The 18,508-nt window shown below is 57.4% G+C and overlaps 2 protein-coding genes across 5 annotated transcripts in view; one reads left to right on the top strand and one right to left on the bottom strand.

Annotated features, from left to right (window-relative positions):
• SORCS2 (sortilin related VPS10 domain containing receptor 2) overlaps positions 1 to 18,508 on the bottom strand; it is a 572,125-nt gene that overhangs the window by 315,760 nt on the left and 237,857 nt on the right. The window lies entirely within an intron of this gene.
• Positions 10,969 to 13,621, top strand: PSAPL1 (prosaposin like 1). The gene has a single exon (XM_005554416.5). It carries the CDS (start codon positions 10,993 to 10,995, stop codon positions 12,556 to 12,558), a length of 1,566 nt encoding a protein of 521 aa, XP_005554473.3. The 5' UTR covers positions 10,969 to 10,992; the 3' UTR covers positions 12,559 to 13,621.

The raw sequence follows: 18,508 nt of genomic DNA on the forward strand, positions 1-18,508 counted from the left end.
TGCTCCCCGCCCTGGATCAGGCCACCTGGGTGTTGCAACCACAGCCCAACAGGTCTGCCTGCCTGGGTCCCCTCCTCCGGTTCATTGTCTGAACGTTTGGTGTGTCCCTGACTCTTCTCTTTCTCGCACATGCCACATTCGAACCATCAGCAAATCCTGTTGACTGGCTCTAACTTCAAGCAGGTGCTGAATCTGCAGCCTGTCGCCTACCGTCGCCACCCGAGGCCCCGTGGCTTCTCCTCCAGATCACCACAGTCGCCTCCGACTCCTCCTCGGCATGCTCCCTGCTTCCACCCTGGCCCCAGATCCTGGTGGCCGCCGCTAAGGGATACCTGGCACAGCTGGCACTAATGCTACGGTGCACCCCTTCTATGCCAGGAACAGGGGCTCGAAAGAGGCGTGGCCCCTGCACTTAAGCCCAACATGGTGCTTTTAGAAGCATCATGGGATCATGTCAGCTCTCTGCTCAAAACCCTGCTCTGGCTCCCCACTGCCCTCGGAGGAAGAGCCAGACCCACTCACAGGATCGCTGTGACCGCGGCGCCTTCTGCTCCCGCCCCCATCACTCCGCTCAAGTCTCCTGGCCCCTGTTCTTTCTGCACCCGCCTGCCACAGGACCTTTGCATAGGCTGGCCTCGCTGCTTGGTGCACAGACACTGACCTGTCTCTCTCACAGCTCCTCCAAGTTTACACTCAGATGTTTTGTTGAGTCACAGAGGCCTTCCCTGAACACACACGCTCCTGTTTCCAGTCCACTTACAACCTATACAATGTCTCCACCCCGCTCACCACTTTCCTCCGTATTGTAACACTTATGATATGTGTTGTTTAATTTCTGCTTCCTCCGCTAGAATAGAAGTTCCAAGAGTGCTGGGTTTCTGTCTGTTTTGTTAACTTAAATATTCCCAGCACCTAGAATAGCACTCAGCACATAGAAGGCTCTTAGTAAATAATTGCTGAATACGTGTATGAAAATAAAGACCAATAAACATGGTGCAAGTGTACAAGTGTTTGCTTTGAGGGTCTGCTTAGTCCCGTCTTCTAACAGGGAAAGAGGGATTCTGCACATTTCGCCAGCCCTCAGCTTCACCTGTGGGGATGAGACAGCCCCTTTACCTGTGGGGGAGGCACTCCCAGCTTGCTCAAGGAGCTTCTGGGGGCAGGTGGGCGTGTGGGGCCTGTTGTGTTAAGATGGGCCGGCAGCCACAGTCAGGCCAGGGAGGTGGAGGCTGACATGCCCGCACTGGGGAGGACCCCTGTGGGAACCCACCTGCGGGCCTTCCTGAGCCACAGACTCAGAAGCGAGGAAGCCAGGCTGCCCAAGGTGCTGGCGCATGGGAGATGCTTGGCCAGTCCAGCATTCTGTACTTGTCCCTCTAACACCAAGGTGCTGAGACTCTGGAAAGAAGGTTTCTGGCTCTGGAGGTGTGACCTCAAGGCCCCAAAGTCCTGAGTCTCAACACCTAAGTTTCTGTGGTCTCTGGTCCTTATGTCACAGACCCTGGGTCTCTGCACCTTATGACAAGGCTAAGCTTTATGACGGAGCTTCTAAGTGCCTGGAGTTGGGGCCACTGTGGCTGGAAGTTTCAGTGCCTCTCAAGGTTTCAGGTTGTAGGGACTACGGAACTGGGGTTCTGGCTCCCAAAACTCCCTGCATCTCAGGCCTGCGTGGTCTCAGGGAGTTGAGGTTCCAATGGTGGCCACGTGCTCAGAAGGACTTTAGAGGCAGCAGCTAGAGACTGGTGAGTCCTAGGTGCTCCACAAACTCTCAGGTGCCTGCCCTAACCCCAGACGCTCTGCACCACGGGGGGCCTCCCTGCTCCAGACTTCTCAGGGCCAAGGCTGGATCTGAACCACAGTCGAGTTTAACATCAAGGTCACTAGTGCCCAGAACCCATCAGTTGTGGGTTGAATTGTGCCCTCTTCCTCCCAAAAAAAGGTACATTCAAGTCCTAACCCTGCTACCTGTGATCTGACCTAGTTTGGAGCTAGGGTTTTTGCAGATGTAATTAGTTGAGATGAGGTCATATTCAATTCGGGTGGCCCCTAAATCCAATGACTGGTATTCTCATAGGAAGAAGGAAATCTGGACAGAGACACAGAGAAGAAAGCCACAACGGAGGCAGAGGCTATAGCAATGCAGCTGCAAACCCGGCGGGGATCGCCGGACCCCGCCAGAACCTGGGAGGAGGCAGGAAGGAGCCACCCCGCAGCCTTCGGAGGGAGCACGGCCCTGCCGACACCCTGATTTCAGACGTCAGACTCCCAGAACTGCGAAAGGAGCTCCTGTTGTTTTCAGCCACCCCATCTATGTACATTGTTTTGTCGGCCTGAGGAACCTCCATACTGTTCAGAGGAGTTCCAGGGCGCCTGCTAAAGGCCATGTGCTGGGGCTGGGCTGCACGTGCTGCTCTCTGCTTTGTTGATATCATGAAACAGGGACGAAAACACGGCCTCAGAGTTGACCTCTGCAGTGGGGCTATCCCAGGTAGGGGTATCAGGTCAGCAGGGAGGAGAGGCCCCAGGAGGAGTGAGGGGGTCCTCGTCCTCCTCACCACAGCACTCACTTGTGAAAGGGCCAGAACCCCCAGCAGCCCCTGACTCTCTCAAGCACCACTTTTCCCTCCCTCCAGGAGTCACTGGGTCCCTGCTTGAGAGGAGGGGACCTGAAGGAGGAGGTGGATGGCAAGCTGGGCTCGGGGAGGGAGTGCAGGGTGATTTGGGCTGGGGGAGGAAGTGGAGGATGATTTGGGTTTGGGGGAGGAGTGGATGGTTATCTGGGCTGGGGGAGGGGATAGAGGGTGATCTGGGCTGGGGGAGGAGGTAGATGGTGACCTGGGCTGGGGGAGGAGGTGAAGGGTGACCTGGGCTGGGGGAGGAAGTAGAGGGTGATCTGGGCTGGGGGAGGAGGTAGAGGGTGATCTGGGCTGGGGGAGGAGGTAGAGGGTGATCTGGGCTGGGGGAGGAGGTAGAGGGTGATCTGGGCTGGGGGAGGAGGTAGAGGGTGATCTGGGCTGGGGGAGGAAGTAGAGGGTGATCTGGGCTGGGGGAGGGGGTGGAGGGTGACCTGGGCTGGGGGAGGGGGTGGATGGTGATCTGGGCTGGGGGAGGAGGTAGAGGGTGATCTGGGCTGGGGGAGGAGGTAGAGGGTGACCTGGGCTGGGGGAGGGGGTGGAGGGTGACCTGGGCTGGGGGAGGGGGTGGAGGGTGATCTGGGCTGGGGGAGGGGGTGGATGGTGACCTGGGCTGGGGGAGGGGGTGGAGGGTGATCTGGGCTGGGGGAGGAGGTGGAGGGTGATCTTGGCTGGGGGAGGGGGTGGAGGGTGACCTGGGCTGGGGGAGGGGGTGGAGGGTGATCTGGGCTGGGGGAGGGGGTGGATGGTGATCTGGGCTGGGAGAGGGGGTGGAGGGTGATCTGGGCTGGGGGAGGGGGTGGAGGGTGACCTGGGCTGGGGGAGGGGGTGGAGGGTGATCTGGGCTGGGGGAGGGGGTGGATGGTGATCTGGGCTGGGGGAGGAGGTAGAGGGTGATCTGGGCTGGGGGAGGGGGTGGAGGGTGACCTGGGCTGGGGGAGGAGGTGGAGGGTGACCTGGGCTGGGGGAGGGGGTGGAGGGTGACCTGGGCTGGGGGAGGAGATGGAGGGTGATCTGGGGGAGGTGGAGGGTGATCTGGGCTGGGGGAGGGGGTGGAGGGTGATCTGGGCTGGGGGAGGGGGTGGAGGGTGACCTGAGCTGGGGGAGGAGGTGGAGGGTGATCTTGGCTGGGGGAGGGGGTGGAGGGTGATCTGGGCTGGGGGAGGGGGTGGAGGGTGACCTGGGCTGGGGGAGGGGGTGGAGGGTGATCTGGGCTGGGGGAGGGGGTGGATGGTGATCTGGGCTGGGGGAGGAGGTAGAGGGTGATCTGGGCTGGGGGAGGGGGTGGAGGGTGACCTGGGCTGGGGGAGGAGGTGGAGGGTGACCTGGGCTGGGGGAGGGGGTGGAGGGTGACCTGGGCTGGGGGAGGGGGTGGAGGGTGATCTGGGCTGGGGGAGGAGATGGAGGGTGATCTGGGGGAGGTGGAGGGTGATCTGGGCTGGGGGAGGGGGTGGAGGGTGATCTGGGCTGGGGGAGGGGGTGGAGGGTGACCTGAGCTGGGGGAGGGGGTGGATGGTGACCTGGGCTGGGGGAGGGGGTGGAGGGTGATCTGGGCTGGGGGAGGGGGTGGAGGGTGATCTGGGCTGGGGGAGGAGATGGAGGGTGATCTTGGCTGGGGGAGGAGGTGGAGGGTGATCTGGGCTGGGGGAGGGGGTGGATGGTGATCTGGGGGAGGTGGAGGGTGATCTGGGCTGGGCAGCTCACAGGTTCTACCCTTCCCTGGCTTCTCAAATCTCTGACGGGGAAGGGGCTGTGGCAAGGGCGCTTCCCTCTCATGCCAGCCTGCACCTCCCCTGCACCCTGCCTGGACCTCGGCACCCACACTCGGCTCAGGTATGAGTCAGGGCCTCCCACTCAGCCTCCAGCCACCCTCACCCAGCTCATCAGGCTGCCCCCACTTGCTGCCCAGCTCTGCCAGGCAGGAGCAGGCTTCTGTGTGCAGCGCCTTTCCCACAACTGGTGCTCACCTGGGAGCAGCCCCGACCCTGGCCTCAGGCTGCCCCTCACCTGGGGTGTGACTCTTTCCAGCTTTCACAAAGGCGGTATTTGGGAAATGTCACCTCCACCTTCCCAGAAGCAGCCAACGACTCCTTCCAGCCTCACTCTTCACCTGCCCTCCGACCCTCCCCTCCACCTATGCCCACCCCCTGCCACATCCCTGCTACTCAATTAGCAGCTCGCGCCCACACTGGGGCCTTTGCCCTTGCTGAGTCCCCCTCCTGGGGTGCTTTCCCCTGGGTACCCACTTCATCCCCATGCTGAGCTCACACCTGCTTCCCAGGGACCGATAGCGCCACCTCTCCCCAAATCTCCACCTTCCCCCACGGTCTCACCCCACGGAACTCCCTTCTGCCTGCCACTTGAGTGGTCACTTCATGTTCACTCGTTCATGGTCTGTCTCCCCACCCCAAAGAGCCACTCCTCATCTATCTTCATCCCCATTGAGCCCCTAGTACCCAGCAGCTCCCACCCCGCAACTTACAGCGGGGCTTGGACAATGTTCGTGAAATGAGTGACCCATGATTCCCACCTTCGAGGCCCCATGTGGCTGGGCAATGAAGCTGGGCCCCAGAGAGGGACAGGAGGGTCACCCAAGAAACTTGGGAAGGGCAGAGGGGAGGAGAGGAAGCATGGGAGTGGGCAAGGAGCAAGTGGCAGCAGCTGGTGACCTGGCAGAGGGGATGGGGGGCAGGAAAGATGGCACTATCTGGGTCCCAAGTTCCACAGCAGACTGGGCAAGCCCCACTGGGCTTCAGGAGAAGGAGGCAACTCCATTACCCTGCACCTCCTCCTTCAGAGAGAGGAACAGTAGCACATGGCACTGTGTACACAGGGTAACCCTTCCCTTCTGCACGGCAGGACCACAAGGGCCAATGGTGAAATGGGGGTGAAAGGGCCAAAGCCTCAGAAATCGGAGGTAAGCGTGTTGTTCCCATTCACGCTCTCCCTTGGTCAGCATCAAAGCCTCCCTTATTCTCTCCGAAAGATGCCTCTCCATGAAGCAAGCCGCAAGCAGGTTCTGTCCCCCCAGAACACTTATTTGGGGAGAGAGCCCCCTTCTTTGTTCCCTCCTTCCTGGCCCCAGGCTCCAGGTCAGGGTCTTACCCACCAGGCGGTCTCCTCCCACCCTCCCTAACTCCACTGCAGCAAGGCTCGTCTTCACTTGGGGAGAAAACGCGAATACCTTGCACGTAACTTTTTGAAAAAATGGGGTTTACAAAAAAAAAAAAAATACAGCCAATGGTAGCATTTGTTAAAGCGTGGGTGGAGGATGAATGTCTGTGATACCATTCTCTGCATTTTCTGAAGGGGTGAAGTCAGAGCCACATGCAGCAACCAGCACCAGCAACACGGGTGGGTGACAGCAGCTGGTGTGGCCACTTCGGAGAAGTCCTGGGGAACCTGCTCAGCACACACCCACCTGCCCGCACAGGTGCACACCCTACAGAAACATTCTGCACACCATCCGATGTCACCAAGTTGTTTGGAGCAGCCATGTTTGAATAACCCCAAACTGGAAACCACCCCACACCAGCTCAGGGTGGATGAACAGAGTGTGGGAAAGCCACACAATGAAGCACTGCCCAGCAAGGTAAAGGAACAGCCTACAGTCATGGGAACAACATGCCTGGATCTCATAACATCAAGCGAAAGAGGCAGGCACAGAGGACATCCATTCCCTCCTGTTCAACTCCACCAATACGAGGTTCAAGAACAGACAAAATTAATCTGTGGAAGAAAAGTGTTTGCTCTCATTGACAAGTAACTGGGAAGAAGCACGCGGGACCATTCTGCCCCTTGACTGGGGTGTGCGTTCTGCAGGTGTGTGAAGATGTGTGCGTTTAGCTGTATGTGAAATTTATCTCAACAGAATAAAGAGAAATGTGTAGCAAGAAAGAGCTCTAGTTAGCAGGGTTTGCATTTCACAGTGGTGTTTCTAAAATGGCTTGGTTATATTCTAGGGTTCAGTAAGGGGTAAATAGGTTAAAGATCATGGGAGCCAAGCCTCTCACTCTTGGGCAGGGGAGTTACACTGCCCTGAGTGTTGGAAGTAACAGTGTGAACTCGTAGTCTTGTGAAGATGGATGGATGAATATGTTACATATACACGTGTGTGTGTGCATGTGTGTGTATATATATATTGTTTCTATGTCTGCGAATGTTTCTACATTTCTCCCTGTGCACACCGTCCCTCCCTCCTTCCTCTTTCACCCCATGTCAGGAAGAGGTAAGGTTTTCACTCAGAGGGCCTAAAAGGCATGACAGCACAGGAGCAATGAGCACATTTCATATCCAAATATTGGTTTCTAAACACCATGATCCCTGGAGAACAGGCTGATTCCAGGGCTGGTTCAAAGAATGCAAAAGATGAGCCTGGAATATGTCTTGTGCCGGAAAGTACGGAAGTGCCAAAGAATGATGCCTGAGGGGACTCCCATAGATCACATCTGGGATAATTTTGGCACCAAAAGCAATGAATGATATGAAAAAAGTATGTGCAAATATATACATGTGTAGGAACAGTTGGGTAGGTGGGTAGGTAGGTGGACAGGTGAGAGGAAAGGAGGGAGAGGTGGTGAGAACGTCGAAGCAAGTGGGACAGGTGTGTTGGGTTATAGTCTACTAAATAAACTTTAAAAAAAATAAGAAAGTAAAAAATAATTCTGAGTCTTTTAAAAAAGAAAAAAGGAAAGAGGAAGGAAGGAAAAAGAGAGGCAGGGAGGGAGGAGAAGGGAACAGAAGGAAGGAGAGAGGAAGGGGAGATAAAGCTTTTTTTATTCACAAAAGAATACAAACTAATTAACATAGAAGGAAGACAGGGCTAGAAAATGATGGGCAGGTGTTCAAATAAATGCACAAACATTTCATGAGGAATAAGATCGTTACATATTTTCAAGATACCTTTCTAAATGTCGCTTATTAATTACAAGCAGGAAATAACTTTACAGTGAAGGAAACTGGTATATCTTCTCCAGGTGATCAAAGATCATGCATGTTGATAAATCAACAAAGCCTCCCTATGCAATGCATGACCTGGGTCTGGTCACGAGGAAAGCCCAGCCAGACCTGCAGCGAGGGACATTCTACAAAATTACCAGCTGGTTCCCCAGTGCTACAAAAGAAAACACAAAGCTGCCATCAGCTCTTGATGGAAGGCCACTGAGGCACCATGACCAGGGTGCCTGGACTGGGGCTAGACCTGGGAAATCAATGCCACATGGGGCAGCACTAGGGCTGCTGGTAAAGCTGAACCGGGCTGTGGATTAAATTCTAGTATTGTATCCACACTACAGTTCTTTATTTTCATAAATGCACCCTGGTTATGAGAGAATGTCCTGGTCCTTAGGAAATAGGCACCAAAGTAACTGGGGTAAAGAGATATAATGTCTCCACCTACGCTCAAAGGTTATAAAAACAAATATGTGCAAATACATACATGTGTGGACCGACAGGTAGGTGGCTAGGTAGGTGGACAGACAGGTGAGAGGAAAGGAGGGAGGAGCAGTGAGAACCTCGAAGCAAGTGGGGCAGGTGCGTCTGGGCAAAGGTACTTGGGAGTGCCTTGCACCGTTCTTGCAGCCATCTTTAAGTAATCCAGCATCATCCCCCCCACCCCATATTAAAAAAAATGTGTTTGGTTTTGTCCCCACTTTCTGGCACAGAGCTCCAACCCTTGGAATTTGCTGAGTGACAGAAGTGTATTTTGTTATTCATAACGACCCCCTCTGACCACACCTGAGTTTATGCTAATGAGGTGACCTAGGGTGGGGTCCCTAGATGGCCTCTGATGGGGCTGGTCACCAGAAAGACCAAGCCACTCGAGGACTGGACTGTCTAGCCCCACCCCCTGGCCTCTGGGAAGGAGTGGGGGCTGCTGGAGATTAAACCCTCGAAAATCTCTTGGACAAAGAAGTTTGATGAGTTTCCTGGTTGGTGAACACATGGGGGCGTGAGGAGGGTGGCACACCCAGAGGGTGTGGGAGTCCTGCACCCCGGCCCCTAGTCCTTGCCTTGTGCATGGCCTCTTGAGTCATATCTTTCATGATAAATAAGAAATGTAAGCAAAGGGCCTCCTGAATTCTGTGAGCCACCCTAGAGAACTATCAAACCCGAGGAGGGGGTTGCAGGACCCCAATTTATAGCCACTTCATCAGAAGTACAGGTGCCAACCTTGGACCTGTGATTATAGCTTCTAAAGCGGGGGCTGAACCCTTAACCTGTGGGGCCTGTGCTAACTCCGGGTAGTTGGTGTCAGAACTGAAAGGAATTACAGGGCACCCAGTTGGCGTCTGTAAGAATCGGTCGTTGGTGTTGGAAAACACCCCACTCCCCGAAACAAAACAGACATGGAGCAATCGGAATTCCTCAAATGCTGCTGAGGGGAGTGGGAACGGGCACAACCACTTCGGAAATCAATCCAGCAGTATCTGCTCAGCACACACGCACTACGCATGCCCAATCCGTGCCGCTCCCCGGGAATACCCAACAGAGAAGGGAAGACACGTGTGCATCCAAGACATACACAGAAGTGTTCGGGGCAGCATTACTCCTACTAGCTCCCAAGTGGAACTGGCCCAAAGGCCAATCAAGGATAGAGTAGACAAATCCGCCATAGTGGTGCACTGACCTAATTAATACACACCCAGGACCCAGCGGGGCATTCCACCTGCCCAGTGGAATTCTACCCAGAAACAAGAATGTCGGCTCTACAGATAAACACGGCAGCATGGGGCAATCTTGTAAAGACAAGGCTGAGCCAAGAAGCCCTTCATTATCGGGGTGTTGTGCTAGGCTCAAGGGATGTCAGGATGAGGAGGACATTCTGGCCTCCTGGATGGCACCCCCTCAGTGCAAGAGACCAAGGCAGCGCAGTGGGGGCTGGGTCTGGAGGGACTCGCAGGAAGTCTGGCATGCAGCTGTGTTCACGCCAAGGGGCAGGGCCTTCTGTTTGCTTCAGCCTGGTGCCCAAAGTCCTGGTGGGATGTGAGTGGGTGCCCTGGAAATGTCAGGCGATGGACTGAATGAATGGCAGGCCCACCATAAGCCTGTAGAAATGCATCAACACGCGCTTGGCTGAGTCAAGTCTAGATAAGGACACCCACGTACGTCTCCAGCCCCACCTGGGGTATGACCTGGAGGTGCTGGCCAGCTGCCATCCTGCAGCTAAGCACACCCAGACTCACCTGTTCCCTAAGACCGTCCCCTCCACCAGTCCCCAGCAACCAGAGTCCTTGGAAGTCACTGCAAGAACTCAGTAAATCCTATTTTCCGTCTTCTCTTCCCGACCCCTGCACCCAGCAGGAGGGTTGGCAGGAAGCACCCTGCACTACCGCATTCCTCATGAGTGGCTGCTGCAATTTCAGGCCGGGCTGCCTGACCCACATAACTGGGAAGTGTGTTCCTACGGAGCACCCAAGCCCAGGAAGCTGAGCTGAGGACACCCACATGGGGGGCTAGGGGAGCCCCTGCCATCAAACCTCTGGCCTGCCCACTCCTTGACTGTGTGGCAATTAGGCTGGAGGTGAGGCTGACTCCAGAATTCTCCATTTAATGAACAGGATCTGACACAAAGCGCCTGTGCGTGCCCACCCAGCTGACTCTCTCGCCTAAGAACTATTTTAAAAACTAAGGAAGAAGAAAAAGATAAGATAACAGATGACACAGAAATGCAACAAACACCTTTTGTGTGTGTGTGCCTTCAACAAACATTTAATCCACACCTACCACGGACCAGCCCACACTCAACCTTTGATTGACATTTCTAGAATGAAAACACCGGCTGGGTTCAGGACCTGGCAGAACCCCGGCTGGGCACATGGCCCTGAGGCCACATTAGAAAACAGTGGCATCCAGGGGGTGGCCAGTCATTGGCATCACTCAATCTTCAGCAAATATAAAGCAGAGGATCCTTTTCTGTACCTCCCAGAATGGGGGCAGAGACTCCTCAGGGGGCCTCACATTCCAAGAGAGGACCCAGGCTACACAAACAAGTCAGGAGAGGACAGTGAGCCACAGAGAAGGGAACCCCAGGAACTACTGCAGCAGGAGGAGGCGGGGACGCAGCCCAGCCAGGAGGATTTCCTAGGAGCTGAGCTTCATTCACTTATCAACTAGGCTCAGAAAACTGGTAAGAGTTTGTCTTATCCAAGGGAAAAGAGGGGAGGGATAGTGTTCCGGGCACTGCAAGAGCAAAGGCCAAGAGGCCAGGAACCCCCGGGCACAGGGTGTGTGTCAGGCTGTGGGAGTGGCCAGGAGGTGGGGCCGCCCTTCTGCACCGCCTCTGGGGCCAGGCAGGAGAGCCGGGTTTATAGCAGCAGCCACTGCTGCGTGCTCTGGAGCCGGAGAGTCCCTGGGCAGCATGCTGTGTGCCCTGCTCCTCCTTCCCAGCCTCCTGGGGGCCACCAGGGCCAGCCCCACCTCAGGCCCCCAGGAGTGTGCAAAGGGCTCCATGGTGTGGTGCCAGGATCTGCAGGCAGCTGCCAGGTGTGGGGCTGTGGGGTACTGCCAAGGGGCCGTATGGAACAAACCCACCGTGAAGTCTCTGCCCTGTGACGTATGCCAGGACATAGCAGCTGCCGCTGGCAACCGGCTGAACCCTGACGCCACGGAGTCTGACATCCTGGCTTTGGTGATGAAGACCTGTGAGTGGCTCCCCAGCCAGGAGTCTTCAGCCGGATGCAAGTGGATGGTGGATGCCCACAGTTCAGCCATCCTGAGCATGCTCCACGGGGACCCGGACAGCGCCCCGGCACAGGTGTGCACAGCGCTCAGCCTCTGTGAGCCGCTGCAGAGGCACCTGGCCACCCTGGGGCCACTTGCCAAAGGGGACACCTCTGAGGCTGTGGCTCCATTCATGGCCAATGGACCCCTTAGGTTCCACCCTCCCCAGGTGCATGAAGGAGCTCTGTGCCGACACTGTGTGCGGCAGGTCTACCGACTCCAGGAGGCTGTCCGGTCCAACTTGTCCTTGGCAGACTTGAACATCCAGGAGCAGTGTGAGTCCTTGGGGCCTGGCCTGGCTGTCCTCTGCAAGAACTACCTCCGTCAGTTTTTCGTCCCTGCTGAGCAAGCACTGAGCCTTCTCCCCGCGCAGGAGCTCTGCGGGAAGGGGGGATTCTGTGAGGAGCTAGGGGCACCTGCCCACTTGACTCAAGTAGTGGCCATGGACGGGGTCCCCTCCCTGGAGCTGGGGTTGCCAAGGAAACAGAGCGAGATGCAGATGAAGGCCGGCGTGACCTGTGAGGTGTGCATGAGCGTGGTGCAGAAGCTGGACCACTGGCTCATGTCCAACAGCTCTGAGCTCATGATCACCCACGCCCTGGAGCGCGTGTGCTCGGTAATGCCCGCCTCTATCAGGAAGGAGTGCATCATCTTGGTGGACACCTACAGCCCCTCCTTGGTGCAGCTTGTGGCCAAAATCACCCCAGAGAAGGTGTGCAGGTTCATCCGTCTGTGTGGCAACCGGAGGCGGTCCCGAGCGCTCCCTGACGCCTATGCCGTCGTGCCGTCCCCAGAGTGGGACGCGGAGAACCACGGCAGTTTCTGCAATGGGTGCAAGAGGCTGCTCACGGTGTCCTCCCACAACCTGGAGAGCAAGAGCACCAAGCGAGACATCCTGATGGCCTTCAAGGGTGCCTGCAGCATCCTGCCGCTGCCCTACATGATCCAGTGCAAGCACTTCGTCACCCAGTATGAGCCTGTGCTCATCGAGAGTCTCAAGGACATGGTGGACCCTGTGGCTGTGTGCAAGAAGGTGGGGGCCTGTCACGGCCCCAGGACCCCACTGCTGGGCACAGACCAGTGTGCCCTGGGCCCAAGCTTCTGGTGCAGGAGCCAGGAGGCCGCCAAGCTGTGCAACACTGTGCAACACTGCCAGAAGCACGTATGGAAAGAGACGCCCCTCCACACCGGGGAACACGCATGACCGTGGCCGCCAGAGACCCAGAGCCTGCTAGCCAGGCCCCAGGAGGTTCCTGTACCTGACAGGAGCCCCATGAGGTGGGTGCTTTCCCATCCCCATCTCACAAATGAAAAACTGAGGCTCTGAGGAGGAAGGCTGGGAAGGAGCAGAGCCAAAGTTCAAAGCCAGGTATTCCTGACCCCGAAGGCCTCTCTCTTTAACAACTGTGCTGCCTCGAAAGCATCTTTACTGGACCAGAGCAAACTCACGTGCCCTGTCCCCGACCCAGCCAAGGCTGCCCCTTCATCTCCAAGGCTATGATGTTGCCGGTGGTTCCATGAGAGCCTGCCCATGGCCTCGGGTGCCCCTTTACCTTCTGCTGGATGGACATCCGGCTGTGAGCCAGGCTGGGGTCATGGCCGGGGTGGGCAGAGGCAGAGGCAGAGGCAGATGGAGGCGTGGAGGGCCTGTCTCCAGTGGGGTCGTTACCTCTTGTCAACAGCTGGGGGTGGCTCAGGCCAGAGCTTCTCAACCTGGAGTCCCTGGGGATGGCTGCCAAAGGTGTGTGTGAGAGACACGTATCCCTGGACTTTTCTTGGGGGAGGTCTGGGACTTTGGCCACATTCTCCAAGGGCTGCTGGGCTTCGGAGCAGTCCCTCCCATGTCTCGGCCACCACAGGGCCCCTCTCTCTCCTTGTGCCCCAGACCCTCTGCCGCCTTGGTAACGAGCAGAAGGGAAGTCTTGGGGTGTGCTCAAAATCAGGAGAGCAAAACATGCCAGGCAAAAGCCCCCGGGAAAAGCCGGAGGAGTCTGGGGTGACCACCAGGGTGTGGAGCAGCAAGGGCAAAGACAGTGATCACGGCTCTCCAGCTGTCTGAACCTCAGTTTTCTAATCTGTAGAATGGGGATGATCATACCTGCCTCACAAGAATGTTGAGACAATTCACAGAAATGTTCTGGAGCCCCTTCCCCCTGTGACCGGCATTCATGAGTCTGCTGGGACCAGAAAACCCATCTCAGGGGGTCAGCGGGGCACCCAGGAGAATCTGGCTGTGCACGTGCTGTATAAACCACAAGCGTTCTCCAAATGCTGTGTGCCGCGTTTTTATTCGCAGGGAAGGCGCAGGTCCCAGAGCTGCTACAACAGCCCCCATCTTGCCCTGGTGCCTCTACCTTGCCCCAGTGCCCCCTCCGGCAGAAAGCCTCTGGGGGCTTCCAGGTGGGTTCAAGTGCTCCTGTGGTTTCTGCTCCTGCTGTGTGGCTCCAGGGGAGTCCCTGGGTATGAGCCTGCCGTGTCCTTGCAGCTGGCCCAGCACCCACGCGCAGCAGGTGCTCACACATCTGGGAGCCACACACATGAGTCCCGGGGGTGGAAGCTGGCATTTCACCTGAGGCCCATGGATTAATTCTCCTCTTGAGCAAGAGGTACGCCAGGCCTGGATGGACAGGATGTGAGCGGGTACTGTTTTCCAAGAGGCCACACCCGAGCTCTTAAGTAAATGTCCCAGGCCTGGGCCACCGCCCCAGGAACACAGGCACACTTGGCCTGGATTCTGGATGCCTCAAAAGTGGCCCCTGTTGGCTGATCAGGCCTGGGCCCGCTGGGCAGTCCCACAAAAGATGAGGCCAGCAAGGGGTGGCGGTCATACCTGGCCACCGGATGGGCCATGGGAAGGCAGATGTGCACCAGACTCCAAAACAGAGGGCCTGAAGTTGTGGGCCTCCGTATCTGCCTCTTCCCCTGAGACCACCCGCCCTCTCCAGGAGCAGTCCCAGAGGCTCTTGGTCTGCCTGCCGGTCGGTGTCCCCGCCGGACACACCCTCTGGGACAGGATGGAGCCACAGGCCCTCCTCTGGCTTGGCTGTGAGTTGGGAGGATGTGTATGACATGACCTGAAATCCCCCAACAGGTCACCTGGGAGAGACCGGGAGAGGGCAAGCGCTATACCTGCCAGGCGGCCCAGCTCAGCACACCTGCCCCAGCTCAGTTCACCTGCCCCAGCTCAGCGCACCTGCCCTAGTTCAGCACACCTGCCCCAGCTCAGCGCACCTGCCCCAGTTCAGCGCACCTGCCCCCACCCCAGAGCTACCTACAGCGGGTGGTCAGGGTGAGCTGACTTCCCCACCCACCCCCCAGGCCTGGGTACCAGCTCCTCCCACAGAGCCACTGACCAAATGCATCCCCGCTAGATGGCTGCCCATGATGAACCGAGCTCACTGGTCATGATCCCACAGGCCCAGCTGCACACCCGGGTCATGAGCACAGCCCTGCCCCACCCCCACAGGGGCCCTCTGACCCCTCCACTCACTCATCTGCCACCAAAGTGGCAGGGTCCCAGTCACCTCCATCCCTTGTGCCCGGCACCAAGCCCAGAACACAGGAGGTGCTCTGCAAGGGTCTGCGCGGGGTGGCTGCCTTGGGGGCTAAAGGCAGAGAGGCAAGAGGAGAAAGGGACGGGCCCGCTGGTGCTGACGGCAGCACCACCATTCAGCACTGAGACCGAGGCTTAAGGAGTCCATCCAAACGACTCCATAGCACTGCGTTCAGACTGGAAAAGGCTTTTCAGGAGAAGGCCCTGTAACTGCCCAGCTGTGGGAGAGGAGATGCCAGCCCGGGAGAAGAGCAGCTAGCCCTACTGGGCCTAGAAGTTTGGAAGACCCATCCCAACAAGGATGGGAAATCAAGACAGATGCTGAGCATGGATCTCCCAGAGGTGGTGACTGCACCGCGCAGAGGAGCGTCTCTGCCTGGGAGGAGGGAGAGGGCTCCCGCCGGGCTGCCAGAGCTGGGCAGGTACCCGCACCTTCAGCCAGACACACGCCGGGCATTCTTCAGATGCCGTCGTGAGGCAGAGACCTGGGACGCCCCAGAACACCTACAGATGCTGCCCCTCGTGCTTTCTCAGCCAAACCAGGGTGCAGAGGGGCTGGGGCAGCCAGGAAAAGGGTTTGGTGGTCTGGAGGGTTTTTTTGTTTTTGGCTTGGGGCTTTTCTTAGAAGTGATGTGTTGCTAGAAACTTCAAACCAGATACAAATACACCCAATGATGTTCTCTCTCTCTCTCTTTTTTTTTTTTTTTTTTTTTTGGTGAATAATTTATACAAACTCAGGGCTCTCCTGGAAAGCATGGAAGAGCAGTCCGTGGGCACAGCCGCCTTCAATGTGGGAACGGTGAGCCCTGTGCCCAGGAGGGACACGTCAGGGACAGCCCATGCTGTCCACGCTCCCTCCCCCACTTTCACCTCCCGGGATGAACTTTAAATCCTATTCCTTACAACGAGAAGCGGGCCTGGAAAAGCTTCCCCCGCACACCTGAGTGCCATGCACCACAGGACCCAGGACAGTGGCCCCTGTGCACCGGACGAGGGTTGCCAGCCTGCTGGGCATGGCTCCAGGAGCTGCGCTGGCTTCACTCAAGCTCCCTCGCCCCATAGCCACCATGAGACAGAGACTATTCTTATTCTACTCCTCAGAGGTGGATGCTGAAGCTGGAGAAGTAACTTGCCCAAGGCCACACAGCCAGTAAGTGGAGGGAGCAGCAGGCTCAGGGCCTGTGTTCTCTGTCCTCACACCCGCGACACAGAAGGCATCCATGTGCAAGTCCTGATCCCACCACTCTGGGGCCTGGGTTCAGAGTCCTCATCCCTAACCAGGGTGACCCCACCTCCCCGGGTTCCTCCGCAGGACTGAGGGTGCCCTGTGGGAGGGGCCTGCTGGGTGCCTGCACAGACGAAGGGGTTTTGCCAGGCACGTCCTTCCACGACACCTCTGTCTTTTCTGTTTTTCCAGCTGGTCTCTTAAAATACATTTTCAGTGTTACATTTTTGCAGATCTTTTTTTTTTTTTTTTTTTTTTTTGAGACGGAGTCTCGCTCTGTCGCCCAGGCTGGAGTGCAGTGGCGCGATCTCGGCTCACTGCAAGCTCCGCCTCCCAGGTTCACGCCATTCTCCTGCCTCAGCCTCCCGAGTAGCTGGGACTACAGGCGCCCACAACCGCGCCCGGCTAATTTTTTGTATTTTTAGTAAAGACGGGGTTTCACCGTGGTCTCGATCTCCTGACCTTGTGATCCGCCCGCCTTGGCCTCCCAAAGTGCTGGGATTACAGGCGTGAGCCACCGCGCCCGGCGCCATTTTTGCAGATCTTTAAGTGACACTGATTTCCAGGTCTGGTAAGGCAGATTCACTTTCCCAGAGTACCGTAGCCACTCCCTGCTGCTGCTTTCTTCACGTCTCCCTCACTAAATGCCCTTAGAGTGGAAGAGGCGATGGGACCTGGTAAATTAGTCAAATGCTGATGCCAAGGCCCTGAGAGTGCGCAGGGCTGCAGGGACGTCCAGCTGCTGTGAGCCCCCAGCCACGTCTCTGGGGAGCTGCGGTGGAATACGGCGGCACCTAGGAAGCTCATGCTCAACTCCAGCCATGCCGCAGGGGCCTCGTGATGTCACAAGGCACCTTCCCCAAGGCCCTAGGCAGGGGGTGTGCAGGCCCGACCTCATGCACACATGCACGCATGTGCCTCAATGTAGATGGTTCTGTGCCAGGTCAAAAGTCACCAACTCTGCCACCCCTGAGCCAACTCTTGCATTCTCTTCTCCTCAATTTCCTCATCTGTGAAATGGTCACAGCAGCCCCACGTGCCTATCCAACAGCATAGTTACCAGGTTACAGTGACAACGAATCCTGCTAGTGGACACACCCTGTGAGCCAGCCCCTCGGCTCACTCAGACTGGTGAAGAGGTGCCTTCCTGGGGTCCGGGCTCCCACACCCCACCACCCCCTCTTGTCTAGTCTCATCACAGCCGTGATCTTGACAAAATCTAAGTCCAGGCCAGCTCACAGCCTCCTCAACTCCCAGTAAAAGCAGATACAAGCTGAGGCCCTTACCAACCCTGCGGCACTGTCCGCTGAGGCCCTTACCAACCCTGTGGCACTGTCGCAGTGGGGTTGGACTGTGTGTGGACCCCCGAGCGGACCCCACCCGGGCGCAGCCCAGCCCCTCCCCTTGCTCCTTCCTCTCCAACCACCCTGACCTGGTATACCCCTCAGGCCCACCCCAGGGCCTTTGCTTGGCCCTAGACATGCGCCTCTCAGTCCCTCCTGTGGTTCCGGCCTTCCCTGCAGAACTCTGCCCAGCATCACCTCCAGTCCCCACCTGCTGTTCCCACCACTCCACACTTGTCTTAGTCTCTGCTGCCCTTACCGCCCTCGGCCCCAGAGCTGACTCCACTCGGCTATCTGGCTGCGGCCTGGCTTCCCTTGGAATGCGAGCTGCAGGAGGCAGGAGTTCACCTCAGTGGTCTCCGCCACAGTCCTGTCACCAAGACAGAGCCCGGCGTAGAACAGGCTCCACGGGCAGGGCAAGAGCGAATGAGCACTGACTCTTCTGGCACCACCTGCAGCCCTCTGGTCTGCCCTTTGTGCTGACGCCGCCCTGGGGTCGCATGTTTCTCAGAAGGCCTAGCCGTGGCCATACCTTCCAGTTATATGATACGGAACCCGTCTTTCAATAAATGAAGATGAATCCGTTCTGCTCGGTTCCAGCAGCCGCCCCAGGGACGCTGTGCAAAACAAGGCTGTCCTCCATGGCCCAGGCGAAGGCACGGGCAGATGGGCCCCACCCCAGGACCCACAGATGATGGCTGGTGGGGCCTGGGTGTGGAAACCCAGGGAGATGCATGGTCCCAGAAGAGCCCACAGAGCGGACCCCAGGTGGGTGAGCCTATTCCTGCCCTCTGGCTGCATCTCAACCTCCATCCCTCTGCCCTCAGGGGTGGTGATATGGTTCGGGTGCCTGCCCCCTCCAAAGCTCGTGTTGAAACGTGATTCCCAGTGTTGCAGTGGGGCCTGGTGGGGGGTGTGGGATGTGGGGGTGGGGCCTTCAGGAACGGTTCTCCATGCCATCCCCTGGTGATGAATGAGTCCTCCCTCAGTTCACGTGAGATCTGCCTCCCACTCTCTTGCCCCCTCTCTCCAT

Source organism: Macaca fascicularis, chromosome 5 (assembly GCF_037993035.2).
Source record: "Macaca fascicularis isolate 582-1 chromosome 5, T2T-MFA8v1.1".
In the NCBI taxonomy this organism is placed as follows: Eukaryota; Metazoa; Chordata; class Mammalia; order Primates; family Cercopithecidae; genus Macaca; species Macaca fascicularis.